Source organism: Excalfactoria chinensis (assembly GCF_039878825.1).
Source record: "Excalfactoria chinensis isolate bCotChi1 chromosome Z unlocalized genomic scaffold, bCotChi1.hap2 SUPER_Z_unloc_8, whole genome shotgun sequence".
NCBI classification, from domain to species: Eukaryota; Metazoa; Chordata; class Aves; order Galliformes; family Phasianidae; genus Excalfactoria; species Excalfactoria chinensis.
The window spans coordinates 67,314-81,451 of NW_027315579.1; the positions used below are offsets into that span (position 1 = coordinate 67,314).

The 14,138-nt window shown below is 47.9% G+C and overlaps 1 protein-coding gene across 3 annotated transcripts; it reads left to right on the forward strand.

Moving 5' to 3' along the window:
• Positions 1-1,666: 1,666 nt before the first annotated feature.
• LOC140264760 (DNA-directed RNA polymerase I subunit RPA49-like) lies at positions 1,667-11,737 on the forward strand. 3 transcript variants are annotated; one of them, XM_072360670.1, is made up of 10 exons: positions 1,667-1,997; positions 2,988-3,073; positions 3,803-3,857; positions 4,244-4,388; positions 4,710-4,817; positions 5,286-5,382; positions 6,153-6,286; positions 6,704-6,780; positions 7,635-7,764; positions 9,966-11,737. In XM_072360670.1, exons 4-9 carry the CDS (start codon positions 4,307-4,309, stop codon positions 7,659-7,661), a joined length of 525 nt encoding a protein of 174 aa, XP_072216771.1. In that variant the 5' UTR covers positions 1,667-1,997; positions 2,988-3,073; positions 3,803-3,857; positions 4,244-4,306; the 3' UTR covers positions 7,662-7,764; positions 9,966-11,737. The 3 variants fall into 3 exon arrangements, with proteins under 3 accessions (XP_072216771.1, XP_072216770.1, XP_072216772.1); XM_072360671.1 differs by having other exon boundaries at positions 1,678-1,900; XM_072360669.1 differs by lacking the exons at positions 6,704-6,780; positions 7,635-7,764; positions 9,966-11,737 and having other exon boundaries at positions 6,153-6,533.
• Positions 11,738-14,138: the final 2,401 nt, after the last annotated feature.

Genomic DNA, 14,138 nt, shown 5'->3' on the forward strand with positions numbered 1-14,138 from the left:
ACGGCTGATTCAACCCACCACTGTGCTGCTTTATATGAGAATGGCTGAACGATCTGCTTACGGTTACCCAAAACTCACTGGAAAAACTCTAACCCCGTCATTCCACACGCAGAAGGAAGTCAGTCTACACAAATGACTTACAAGGCTCTGCGTGTTTGATGACTGCTGCTCCAAAAGTAATGCCTTCTATTTTGTTATGTCGGCCCACAACGTCAGAGGTGGATGTTGGCGGGATGGCAGCAGAGGTTGAATCTTCACACCAACGTTCTGCTGGGGCCATATGACAGACGGCAGCAGAGGGCCAGTATGACAAGATGGCATCTGACGTGGAAGCGCGTACGAAGCAGAAACGAGTTGCTGAATTCCTGCATGCAGAAAAACCAGCACCCAACGACATTGATCAACTCTTGTGGAGCACAAAGAGTAGATGTGAGCACGGTGAGGTGGTGGATGCCGTGTTTCTGCAGTGGTGACAGATGTCACCTCTGCTGGTGCAGATTTATATGAGGGTGGTACGCAGGCCCTCGCTCGTCACCAATGAGAATGCATTGCTAATGGTGGTTACCATGCTGAAAAACGGCGCTTGGCAATGGAGCATTCGCTCTACCAAGTGATCCATCAGTTGTAGTTTGCACAGGAATAAACAGGAGGCATTACTTTCAGAGCAACCTATGCAGCACGCACAACGATGCGAAACGGAAACATTTCATTAAACGACAATTGCCACGATTTTCAAGCGTGGGTGCTGAATGAAACCCCTGAGCGATTCTTAAAGGGCGGAGGAAGAAATGAAGCACGTCTGGTCAGCTCCAAGACAGAGCTGCGTTCTGGGCTTGACACAGACATCAGTGCCGACTGAGCTCTCTCCTGTAACAGACAGGCTTACGAGACAAGCCACCAGCTGCAGGCTGGGCCTAACAGATGCCTCACGCCCTTAGCAAGGCACAGCAGGCGGGGCTGAGTCAGAGTCAGCACCCGAGTCAGCACCCCCCCACCCAAGTCCCGTCCTGCACAGCTCGGCTACGACGAGCAACGCGGTACCGGCACAAAGGTGAGGCAGGAGGGCCCGCTCTGCTGCGTGCCCCTCGGGGTGACTCGGGTATCCGGGCCGTGCCTGGACCGCCTCTATGGGCAGGAAGGGCTGCTGTGTGCGGGCGGCTCCCTTACCGCCCAGGCAGCCCGCCGGGAGACCCTCACGGCCCAGCCCGCGCTGCGCCCCTCCCCCAGGGGGCCGGTCTTACGCACCGCCGCCGTTACAGACCCGACGAGCCCCGCTCCAGGCTCCTCCTTCAGCGCCGGGACAGCGAGGCGGGCGGCGGGGCCGGGACAGACGGCAGCAGCCCACGGGAGGCCCACCGGGCCGAGGTCCGACCGGGCCGAGGTCCGACCGGGCCGAGCTGCGACCGGGCCGAGTTCCGACCGGGCCGAGCTCCGACCGGGCCGAGCTCCGACCGGGCCGAGTTCCGACCGGGCCGAGCTGCGACCGGGCCGAGTTCCGACCGGGCCGAGTTCCGACCGGGCCGAGTTCCGACCGGGCCGAGCTCCGACCGGGCCGAGTTCCGACCGCGGGCCCAGCGCGCACCGAACCCGCCGCGCAGCGACGCTCGCAGCCTCTCGCCGCGTCGCCCGGAAGTGACGCCCTAGTGGCGACGAGCGGAAGTGACGCACTCTCGGAGCGCCCGCCGGAAGCGGCGGCATCGCGGCGTGGCGCTAGCCAATGGGCGGCTTGTGGCAGCGCTGAGCTTCGTGTCACTGAAGGACGTGCAGCAAAACGTGCGCTTTCAAACCATGCGCTCTTCAAGTCATGGTTCTTTGTCTGTCAGGTGTCAGAAGCTGAAAGGCTTTCATACGTGGGGAATAACTTCAGCAGCGGAGCCATGACATGCAGCTCCCTGTGCAGGTATGGGGAGCTGGCCACACTGTGCGAGAAACAAGAAGGTGAAAGCAGAGGAGCTGCGCAAATGAAATGGCCTTGTAGCCTTCTGTCAAGGTGACTGGTGAGTTCTCATTGAGGCCGTGGTGCGAATGGGGAGGAGCTGGGCAGCTGATGTCATCTGGCAGCCGCACCATTTTGCACGCTGCTTCCTCGGGAGCTGTGATCTTACACATAAGCGGAGTTTAGATCTGCTGGAGGAGAAGAGTGAGAAGGTGTCTGCACGGAGCTGAAACCTGGGCACAACAGCATTATTCCTTCTGAGCTGCCAAGATCAGTACCAGGAAACCAGGGGGTCGTTGGTCACCATTGAACTTCTGGGCCACAGTCCGGAGGTGCTGTATGAATTAAGAACTTGTCTGTGCCTCGTGCTGTAATGGGAAGCCTTGGTGAAATCACCAGTTGTCACACGTGCTGGTTTTAGAAGGTGACCTTTGTAGCCTCGAGGCAGCTCCCATGAATTCCTAAGAACTATTTTGCGTGGGGGATCGTTCCCATCCTCTGGTAGAAGAACCTCTTGTATCAGTGGAAACCAAGTGTAAGATCATCTTACTTTGTCACAGCTAACCTACAGAGCTCTGAAGTACATTTGGTGTGTGTGTCAGGCTCCTGTTAGTGAGTGCTGTGCCCCGTGGACGCGCTACATTTGTCCTGCAGTGTTTGCTCGTGGTTTATCTCTACTCTGACCACGGGGGTTACTTAAAGTAGAAGTGGGGTGACACAACGTAAACAGAACTGCAGAAACTGCTAAGACGAGGTGCTTCCAGCCATTTAATGTCCTTGTGCTGGTTCTTTTGAAAGGGTCGTGATATAGATTGTTAAATTTTTCTCTCCAAATACAAACTGGATGATGTTTAAAGGTCCAACTCTAAGGATTCTGTGAGTCTGTTCTATGATTCTGTGGTGAGGAGCAGCACAGACTATTTGGGTTTGCTCCTCTGAAGTGTGAAATGAAAAATGACTTGCTAGAAATTAACCTGTTCTATAGATTCCAAGTTAATTTTTCTCAGCTCTGAGACTGTCAATGGTTATCATTTGCACTTGTTCTCCCCAGGTATTTTCTTGGTGTTTTAAACAAGGATCCTGGGCAAATGGAAGTCTATAATGCTGAAATATTCAACATGCAACCTTGACTGTCAGGTAGGACAGTTCTGTATTTAACCCTGGTGCCGAGGTCACAATGTCTTGGAAATATGTATGCATTCAAAACCGAATAATTGGCTACTGACAGCATTGCCCTGTTTCCTCCTACTCTTATTTCTGCTGTGCCGCCTTAGAATGAGGGAAGGAGGATACATCACTCTGTCCACGCCTGGGGAGCAGGATGGAATGAAAAAAGGGAGAATGAAGCAGAATCACAGCTGATAGTCAGGGGAAGAGTTAAGCAGAGAGCTCGGGTGTGGGAGGGTGGAAATACCAGAGTTAGAAATAGAGTTGTCACTGCTTAGGATAATTGCAGCCCTTCTCCTGCTGAGGGAGGCTTGGAAATAATCAAGTTAGTAGACTGAATCGTTCACTGAAAAAGAAAACAGCTTTTCCCCAGCAGAACTGCTTTTTATTACTGAATCTAGTGGAAATGATCCTAAGAATATGATCTTTAAGGAACTGTTTTCTTTTTTAGGCAACAGGAGCTTAGTATTGCTGCAACCTGTGCATTATGCTTTTAGATTTTGTAGCAAAAATTGTCCCTCTTTATTTTAGGTACATAATCTTTCACATTCAGTGTATTTTATTAACAAAATCCTGTAGAGAAGACCCTGAAGTGGTGTGCCTAGTCCTTCTGTAATTTATTAGAGCTAAAGGGGTACCCAATACATGCACTTTCCTGCCTGCTGCAAGCCAAGCATACTAATTTTTATTCTTTTGTAGATAATTTAATTCCTGATGACACAAGGGACTATCAGAATACATCCTACAGGGAAAGGTAAGGTTGAAACCTGATATCATAATGTGCTGTAGTTATCCAGCAGACAGTGGTAAATACTTGTCTGAAACTGAGATGTTTGATTTGTTGCAGGACAAACTTGTGCAGGGTCAGCATTCTTTCTATGCACTGATGGTTTTTGAGACAGCATGTTGTTAGTGTCTAGCTTAGCAGTATGTTCCTAAGTACTTTAGACTTGTCTACAGTCCCAGGTAAAACATGCCCGTTTGCATTTCTTTGTCGTATGCTTTGTTTGTACCCAGCGTTATGTTTGGAATTACTTTAAAAGCGCACATGTAGAACAAGCGGTGGTTATCTGGGTATTCTTCCTGCATGCAAAGTGTCTTGAGTTCAGTGTGTTGTCGTTGCTTCTGTGTTATACACAGGTGGATTTGTGCATTGAGGCATTTGGTACCAGCAAGCAGAAGCGAGCTCTGAACTCTCGGCGAATGAATGCAGTGGGCAATGATATTCTCAATCCAGCTGTGACAAAAGCAGCAGCAGATGTTATAGATGCAAAGGGGGTAACAGGTAAGAATGTTGTCTGAGATGTTGAGGAAGGCAATCAAAATTACCGTTTTCCTGTCCTTTCCTTGCCAAACATGGTGGGAAGAAGAAGGGTGTTTTCCTTGTGTAAGAAGGGAAGAGGTTGGTTTAACTGCTGAGATGGGCACGTGTTGAGGACCTTGCCAAACTTGTTATTGGAAAAGGAACTGCTTTATTATTTCGCTAGGAAAAACTGTGTTATCACCGTCCATCTCTGCCCATTTTTGGTGGTGTTCTAGAAGTCCACTCTTTGTGGCTTTGTCTGCACGGTCCAAATACTCTCTTCTTTCCTTCTTCTCTCCAAAGCTTTGATCCAGGATGCGGCCCAAGACGATGAACAGAACACGTCCATTTTCCTACCACCATGTCATGAGGATGCTGACAGACCAGAACATGTTTACAAGTTTGACGACAGTATCTTTTTCAGTGACCGTGTGGTTTCTGGTGCCTGTAAACTTTCCTGTTGGTAGTCTGGCATGTGGAGAAAGTGCTGCTGGGCATGTGACAGCAGGGCTGAGCCTTCTCCCCTCACAAACCAAAAGCTGATAGCAGGAAGTTGGTATGTTGAGGCTTTGGGGTTCCCAGTTCTGTGTTCTTCCTCCCTACAAAGACAGGGGTACTATGCCTGCCTGTTGGGAGCTGTTCAGCTAAGAATAGCAGTGATGTCAGGAGTATATGAGAAATTATTTGTGTTTGAGCCACTGTACCTCAGAGACATTTGGTTTGGTTACAACAAGTTCTGTTGTTACTTTCTGCTAATTTATAATTCTTTCCCCACTTCCCTATCTCACACCTCCCATAGCAGGAGCTGACAGACCATATCTCACTGTGAGCTATTCAGAACCAGAAAGAACCATGTTCTTTTCTTTAAAGTCCATCCAGTTCTGTCTCCAGCAGAGTATGAAGCATTGCAGGGTCCAGCAGCAGCCTTTATTAACATCACTCCAGAGGAAATTGCCAAGAAAACAGAAGAGAAAAGGTAATACTTCCGCAGGCAGCCTTTTAATAGCTAAGGCTGGCATTATGAAATCGTGGTTCTTCTTACAGGCAGGATGGCAGCTGTAACCAGCTTTACCAGCTCTACAGTATGGGTAGTAATGGTCTTCAGTCTAAAGAGAAGGCATCAGATCATGACCCAGTGCATACCTCTGGGAAGTGTGGAGGTGTAGCTTGATGGGAGAAAAGGTGCTGTGCACAATAGTGCAGCTGTCCTCTTGGGTAACTGATTATAGGGGAAGAGAGGGAGTAAATCCAAAGTGCGGGATGAAGGAAAATACCTCGATATGGGACCGCAGAGCTGTGCTAAGGATGACATTCCTGTGGCCGAGCACTGTCGCTACCATGTACTGTCATAACTGGAAGTTGCTGTGGCTTTGCAAATGGAGGTGGACTTGTGTTAAGTCCTGGTGCTGAAGTAAGCAGGTAAAGCACAAGCCACAGCTCACTTTCACTGCCTCCCATCTGTGCCTAAGCAGAAGTGTGTGTGCATGTGTATGTGTGCACATGGCACACTCCATGGAGAACTTGTGGTTTCTGCAGTGCAGGGGCCTCTGTAGTGCCACGTGCAGAAATGTGCTGACTGTGGTGGACAGAAAATGTGCTCACAGAGCAGCATTGTGAGCTTTCTTGTATTAGTGTTCAGGAAACTATTCTAACCTAAAAGAGCTGTGCGGTGGATTTAAGGATGTGTTCTAATAAGAAAGCTAGTCCCTGATTCTCTGGTCCTCATGCTCCCTCTTTCCTCTTCAGCCATTGCTCCTTTGTCTTAGAAGAGCTGAAGTTCCTGCCTGCTGATGAGAAGAGCAGGGACCGCAAAGCTCGATGCCTCTGGTTCCTGGACATCCTTATTAAGTTCAGCTTCCTGAAAATAATCAAGAAGAAGCGTAAGACAATTTTCAGCTCTTACCCTTTTCAGCTGCCTGCTGGGACTTGGTTTGTAGTTACCATAATAGCAAACAATGAAGCTTCCCAGAGTTACCTGTTTGATAAATGGCTACATGCAGCAGTTACAGTTCAGCTTGTTTCGTGATGAGGTTCAGTATTTCCATGCCATTGTGGAGTTTTAGATCTGCACCTACTGGGATATACGTGTGTCATTCTCTTCAGTCCTTTTCTAACTGTCATACATCAGGGTCCTGCAGTGAGATCCTATTTGTAGGAGATAAAATAGTTTACATCTGAGTTTGAGATTCCTTTTTTGCTTACAGACAGTTCCTGGTTTCTGTACCTGAAAACTTTTTATATCCATTATTTTATATAACCAGTCTTGGTGCTCACTGTGAAACCCCTTTCCATTCTAGATCCAATGGGTCCTGAATGCCCCCACATCATTAGCAGGAAGCTTATGAAGAACTTCACTGACCTACAACAATGGCGGGTAAGGAACTGTGATTGCTTTGATGTTATTGATGTTCAGAGGATGGAGAAAACAGCTTGAAGGGTCACAGAGTCATTATCAAATAGCACTGCACCAAAACGGGAACAGCAGAAGCTTCTCTTGAGTAGCAGGCCAGGCCAGGTAAAATATTCTGTTATGGCTGATGTTCATCCATGAATAATGGAAGTCTGAAACGTAACTGGGAGAGGCAGAGTCATGTGTGCTTAAACAAGCCTGTGCCTGTGAATTTAGCCAGGCTCACCAGGCTGACTTGATCAGCAAGAGTGAGAAGATTTGTAATTGTTGCTGCAGTGCCTTTTCTCAAGAATCCAACAGCCTCTGCGTAGCATAACTGCCATTGCTCAGCCATCATCTATCTGCTGTTTGCTGTGAGCTGGAGGTTAACAGAGAGGTTGAACCCGTGTGGGCCATCGAGGGTGCATTTGTTTATAAAGACTCAGACCAGGGGTGAACAGTAAAAATAAATGCTTTCAGACCTGCTCTGTGTGTTGTGTATGGCTGCAGTGGGTACCTTTAGATCAGCTTCACCTCGCTGTCATCTTGCCAGTGTGCCACAGAGACAGAAGTGTTTGTAGACAGTGATTCAGTCAAGTCTGTAAACCTGTAAACATCTCCAGAGACCTGCACTTTTGAACAGAAACATGGGCAGTTGTTGAGGAAGACCTTGAGGCCCCTGTGATCAGGGACCTGTGTTTCCTAAAGCTCTTTTTTCATGTCTCGGAAATGCTTGCCATAGCTAACTGGGGCTCCAGTTCTGTCTGCACCTGGTGGGTGGTTGTGTTTTGGGTTTGCTAACTCTCTGCTTTTCATCTGTTCTCACACTTGCTGTTCAGTGTTCAGAATTTAATCTGCGTCGCTGAAGACTAAAATTGCAGCATATGTCATTGCACTGGCTCTGCACATTAAAAACTTCCAAGCTGACCTCACTGTCCTGCAGAATGACTTGAAGCTCCACGAAAGTAGGTGAGTCATGTTTGCTTATGCCTGTTAAGATGCCTGTGGTCCTCGTGCAAGCAGTCCCTGGGGAAGAGGGCTCTGGAGCCTCTTCTGTGCCCAAACAGTACAGCGATACCCGCTGTGAGTTCCCTATGTTGCAGTTAGACTCTGAGTGTGTTGAAGTTTTATATTCAAGCCCTGCTACGTCTAATGGGGTAGTTCTATGTGTCAAAGCTTTGAAAGAGTGCTTTTCACAAACCTGCTCAGGTGCACTGTGAGGCTTTTTGTCTATCTGAAAGTGGAAAAACTTGAGGCAGGCAGCATCAAAATGGCAGAAAACCTATCCAGGTGCTACCCAGTGCTGTGTCTTGCCTGCTAAGTCATGTTGCTCCTCACTGAATCCCTTCTTTCAGCAGAGATCTGGTGTCAGCTCGGTACCAGTCTGGATGCAAGTACAGATTTGTATCTGACTGTAACTGGAAAACTAGAAACAGATTTTCTTTCTCACAGGCAGATTGTGAGCATGTAGTTGCTGTTCCTCCCCAGATGCAAGACTTTACAATTTAACTTTATAAGATTCTGCTCGCCTTACCTCCTCAGTTTGTCAGAGTCTGTTTGGATGTCAGCATAGCCCTCTGGCACTGGGAGGAGGAGCCAACTCAGTGAAGATGAATGGTGGAGAACAGTGTGCAGTATAAGCATCCAGGCAAACAATGCTTGTCATGATAGATTTTGAAGAAATTTCTTCCTAGGCTTAAATTTTCTGTGAAGAAACTACTGTTCTTCTGCCAAGTGATGTCTCTGTACTGCTAGCTGCGCGGATGTGCTTAAACCTGCAGGTGTCTGGCAGAGCCTGACAGCTCCTCTGACAGCGAGGACTCCCAGCAGACATTAGCTGATCAGGCAGCTTGTTATTGCTACCTGGGAGTGGGTCAGGTTGCCCTGTTAATAGCTGCTCAGCTGTGTGTGATTGCTGTCCCAGCCTTTTCTGTTCTGCAAGATGTGGTGACTCTAAAGACATTTGCTGCCTGACTCCACTACGTGGATCTTTCCCATCAGGGTTGTTTAGAGGTGATGCAGCTGGGAAGGAACTGCAAAAGGACAGAACTCCTTCAGTACCACTGAAAAGCATTCTAGAATATGTTGGGGCTTCTCCTAGAAGGATTTAATATCAAGATTCTGGGATAACTGGAAGTTATCGGGGCTGTTACCAGCCCTTGGTTTTGTGAGCTCTGTAGTCAGATTTGATGTAAAGATTTCTGGGCTTTGCCTCCAGTTCTGCTCTTTGTTGACTAATAGTGGCGTTAACAGTATAATCTAATGTTGGTTTCCCACCTTTTTAAAATTCTATTGCTTTGGAAGTAAGCTTTTCAATAAAAGACATGCTCTTTTTCTGCAACAAACACCAAGGTTTTTGCTTTTAAGTGCTCTACTGGAGCTGGGAGCATAGACTGTAGCGTGGTGATAAGAAAAAAGTGGGGGAAGCAGCAACATGTAGGAAAAACAAAGATGAGGCATATGGCTGTGAGGCTCTTGATTTAGCCATGGAATGATCATTGCTTATGGTGGGAGGTTTGTTTGAATAGCACCAGATATCTCTTGCCATCTGAATCTGTTTTTCTTTTAAAGACGTAATGTCAGCTGAGAGGATTCTGAGGTGTGTTCTCATGGCCCCAGATGAGGCAGGACTTTCATTTCCTTGCTGCGTTTGCTCAAACATGCTTCATTCTGTGTTTGACAAGTCTCCAGGTGTGTTCTGGCTGGTGACATCTTGATCAAGCCCTGCTCAGTACCAGTCTCATCCAAAATGTGTTTACATCTAGGACTGCTGTATTTCAGCAGTTAAGAGGAGCTGCTCTCTGTATTAGGTTCTTTCCATCCTGTCACTCATGGTATAGGATTCTGTTGGAAATACGGGCTGCTTGCTTTTTTTTTCTCCAAGATTGCTGTACACTGAGTAAGGCACCGTGGGTTTTTAATACTCTCTGGGGTGCTCGTGCCCAGTTTGGTAGTGTTCTAGCCTTTCCAGCAAGGCTCCCTGCCTTGTAGTATTTAAATACTTCCAGTTTGCGTTCTGGTGGTTGTGTTGGGATGCAGAGCAGACATCCTGCTTGCTTCTACCTCCTAGCTTCCCTCCTGAGGTGAACAAGCTATTGCTCATTTCTGCAGTGTCTTTCCCAGAAGACCACTCTACCCCACTAACACAACGTTTCTCTGTTGTTTTCCAGGTTGATGGACATTGCAAGGGCCATGCGGTTGAAGGTCTCCAAGGCAAAGGGGATGCCAGGACTTGAGAAGGATCAAAATCACAAGCTTGGCACCCTTTCTCTCCCCTTGCCTGTGCAGAAAGCATCAGGGAGCCAGAGGAATCGCCAAAAGATGAACTGAGAATCTGGGAGGTGTGAGCAGGGGTGGAACAGTTCCGTTCTCAACAGTTGTTCTGCACACACAGCATCATGGGGATGCATTTGCCTGTTGGATTTGGCTTTCCAGCATCATGGCACAGCCCTGTTGAAGTCTCTGTGCTGACGGGAACAGCTGTTATTTCATTAAACTGTTTACCTTTCTTACGTATTTAGAAAATGTATCAACCCTTTGTCTTTCCTCCTGTCTGTGAGGGGAGAAAGATGTACAATGTGCCAGAACGAAATCACGTTGTTAGGAATTGTAGGTGCTGTGCTGACTGCGTACTTCAGGCGGGTTTTACCCCTTTGTGACACAAATGCAGAGATCTTGGAGGTTACCCTGAGGATGGTGGCCATGCAGTTCCCTGAGAGCTGTCCCAGCACTCCACCAGGAGCTTGCCCCAAGGCAAGAATGCTCCTCATCTCTCAGCTGGACCTCCCACAGGCCGGGAAGCACTGCAGCTCATGCTGCTGACCCTTTGCTCTGTTGAGCCTGACAGTGCTGAGAAGGGCTTGGCTCTGACTGCCCTTCAGACAGCTGAGGGCTTTGCTGTACTAGTCAAGCTCAGCTCCCTCCATCTCACCTCGTTGGCCACATTCCTGTCAGGCCTCTGCTGGACCCTTTCCCCACTGCTGCAGTGGTTCTGAGGGACACCAGCAAGGATGCTGAGCGCTTCACTGCTCTTGATGTGCATTCCATTAGCTGCCAGTGAGAAAAAGGGAGCACAAAATGAGTGACTTAGAGCCCTGCAACATCCCTCCAGAAGGCAGAGAGGATCTGCAGAGGTAGAACTCCTTCTGGCGGGCCAGCAGCAAAGCATGGACATACAGGCATGCCTTTTACTGTGTCACCTCCACATTAGCGAGGCTTAACTTAAAAAATAAAATAACCCCAGTGCAATGTCTCTTCATCCTGTTCGCTTCTCTCTTCAGGTCATATCTGTTGAGATCTTGGAAGCTTTGCCAGGAAGATCAGAACTGTTTCTGTTCCTGAAAGTAACTGTGGTTCTTCTGTCATGATAGGACCTTCTGAATGGAATCCTGAGGATCCATCAGCCCCCTTCTGTGCAGCTCAGGCAGAACCAAATCTCAGAACTCTCTCTCTTATATTTACTTTTAACAGTTGATTTCTGTTTGCCTTGTTTACTTTTTTGGGGGCAAACAACTCGTTCTGATCTACACCAGTATGAACTGTGCAAAGGTAGGCATCACTTCTGGTGGCAGCTTTCTTTTCTTCTACCTGGAAGGAACCCCATTTTGCAGGGACTGGCTGCTGGAATTGCAGTGAATGAGGATGGAAGAGGGCAGATCACAGATAGAGGAACAAAAGTGTCTTTGTTGTGCCAGTTCATTTCTCCCAAGTGTTCTGTCTGTTTATTTGATTGCCAATATTATCTTGTTGTGTTTCTTGAGTGATGCCAGGTATAACAGTCTCCCAGTTTGCATTTCCTAGTTGTCACTCCTGTTGCTGTTGAAGGCAACATAGCTTTCATGGAATCACCACATGGTTGTGTTGGAAGGGATCTGGCAGCCACATAAAATGCGGTTTCTCCATCCCTCACTGTCTATTTAAAAAAGTAACATACTGTTGGTGGAGGTTTTTTTGTCTACTTTTATTGTGCCTGACACCCATGACAGAGGGAGGCAGTGATTGTGTAGAACTGCTAATGGCTTTGAATGGCTTTGAGCTTAACCTGTTGATCTCTGTGTGGACATGGAAGAGGCATTTGCAAGTGAGCCTGATGATGGCAATTACATACTTTTGTAAAAGCACAGAAGAGGTGAGGGGAAACACGAAATAACAGCCACTGGAAAAGCAAAAGGGGCTCGTGTACTCGTGGCCACCAGGTTGGGCAATCTGTATGCCCACTCAGTATCCTGTCTACTGTGGTGAGCAGCTGCATCTGCACGCACAGGGAATGTAAGGAGATGGGGTACATGGTACTGCCTGCAGGAGGGTACTGCACACTCTGCTACCACCCTGCTCCAGCAGGTTAAGGAGTCTGAGCCTCACTGTCCTTTTACACCTGGGGAGAACAGACTTTTGGCACCAAATGCCAACATATTCCACTAAAAGATACGCCCAAGGCATTGAATGCTCTTCTCACTACCTCCTTCCAGTTCTCCCCTAGGAACAGAAACCACTAAGATTCTACAGCAAACGCATCTATGCTGCAAGAGCACACTGAACCACCTGCAACAGGGAAACATGGTTTTGTAGAGTGGCTTTGAAAACACACCTTTAGACAGCTGTCTCCCTGTAGCCAAAAGGAACCCAAGCAGGAAAAGAAGAGTCCAGCCTGAAACACGCCCATGCTACTAGCCCAGGTTTTTCACGGTGAATGCAGAATCCATCCTGTTCTTGAGGTAACAAATGACCAGTGGGTCTCCCCCTGCTCCGCCCCTTCTCCTTACAAGCGAGAAGAAGGAAGAAAAAACAAGCAGAAGAAACCCAGACGTACCTTCCCACACACAGAGCAGAAATTGGAACAGCGACAGCGACTGTCTCCCTCCTGAGACATGGTGGGGAGCATCCCAGAGGAAGCCCAGGTTCTTTGCTTCTCTCCACAGGGACTTCAAGCACTCCTGGCAAGAGCTGGTTTTGTTCCTTCTTCAACTGCTTCCATCACCAAAATCTCCTTTGGAAAAGGAACCCTAAAGAAAGAAGCAGCAAATGAAAAATAATGAGCAATAACCACTTTCCCAGCTTTCTTCTGACATGCAATTTAGACCCTTGACTAGGGCAATGACTTAAAATCAGCTGGTTCCAAGAATGATCAGAATTAGCACTGAAATCACTCACTGAACTGTAGCTGGTTACCTCCAAATTCTTTTGCTTTTGGGAACAGATGGACACAGAGTTGAAGGACACAAGATAAGTGACATCTACTTCACTGTAGGTGGTTAAGCTTGGAAGTAGGACTTGAGCAAGAAAAGCTTCTCAACTCCTTGTAAGACACAAAGCAGTGGGATGATTTCCCACACCTGCAGAAAGTCTGATCTCTGCCACAGGTGGGTGAGTGACACAAGAGCTGAGCTGCCCATCCAGAAGCACGTGGGGCAGGGCATGGAGTGGTTACATACCAACATGTGAACAGGCACTCTCCTATCAGAAGGGAAATGCCTTCTCTCTTCCATGCCATGCCCACACCACTCCTCAGGGCTGCGCTGACAGCACGGAAACAATGCAGACATGTTTTTGTCATCGTGGTGGTTTTTCACAGACCCAAAAAATGAGATATTGGGTTGCTGTGCGGGTTCCTGGGTGACACTGCCATTTCCAAGCCATTGCTTCCTAGGGGCAAAGAAGGTAAAATGCTTTAACAATTTTTCACCCAGAGATTGCTATTTTACCATTCTTTTATGCAAAAAAGGAGGACAACACAGCAGATTCTTGCAGCTGCACCAATGCCCTGGGTGCTAAAGGAATGCAAAGACAGAAATATCAAACATCCCTGTGTTATTCCCATACAAGGAGGGAAGTTATGTTTAGTAATATCTTTTATTATTTAAAAGAGGTAGTTGGCACTCCTAAAGGAAAATCCCAGGCCTCAAGTTCTGACAGTGCGGCAATCTGGAATGGACTCAGATGTGGATGACCCAAATGATTTATTCTGGGTTCTAACATCCCTTCTATGCATTGACACGTTTTCTCTCTTAACTTTCCCACAGCCATCACATGTCCGCAGAACATCCAACAAACTCTCCTTCACTGCGCACGTAGGCATTCATCCAACCACAGCCATCAGTCATTCCTAGCCATGCACTCTCCCTCCAGTCATGGTCAGTATCACGTGGCCATCACGCAGCTTACTTGACTCAGTTTTTCTCTTGTTCTGGAGGTGTCCTTGGTTCCCAGCCTTACCTTCTCATGCCGTTCATCTCGCTCTGCAGCTCCTGCTCTGAATAGTCTTCTTATGTTCCCACGGGGCAGGGAGAAAGTGAAGACACGGCCCCTGCCACCAAGGTCAGCTCTGCAGCACACATGACCTGAGG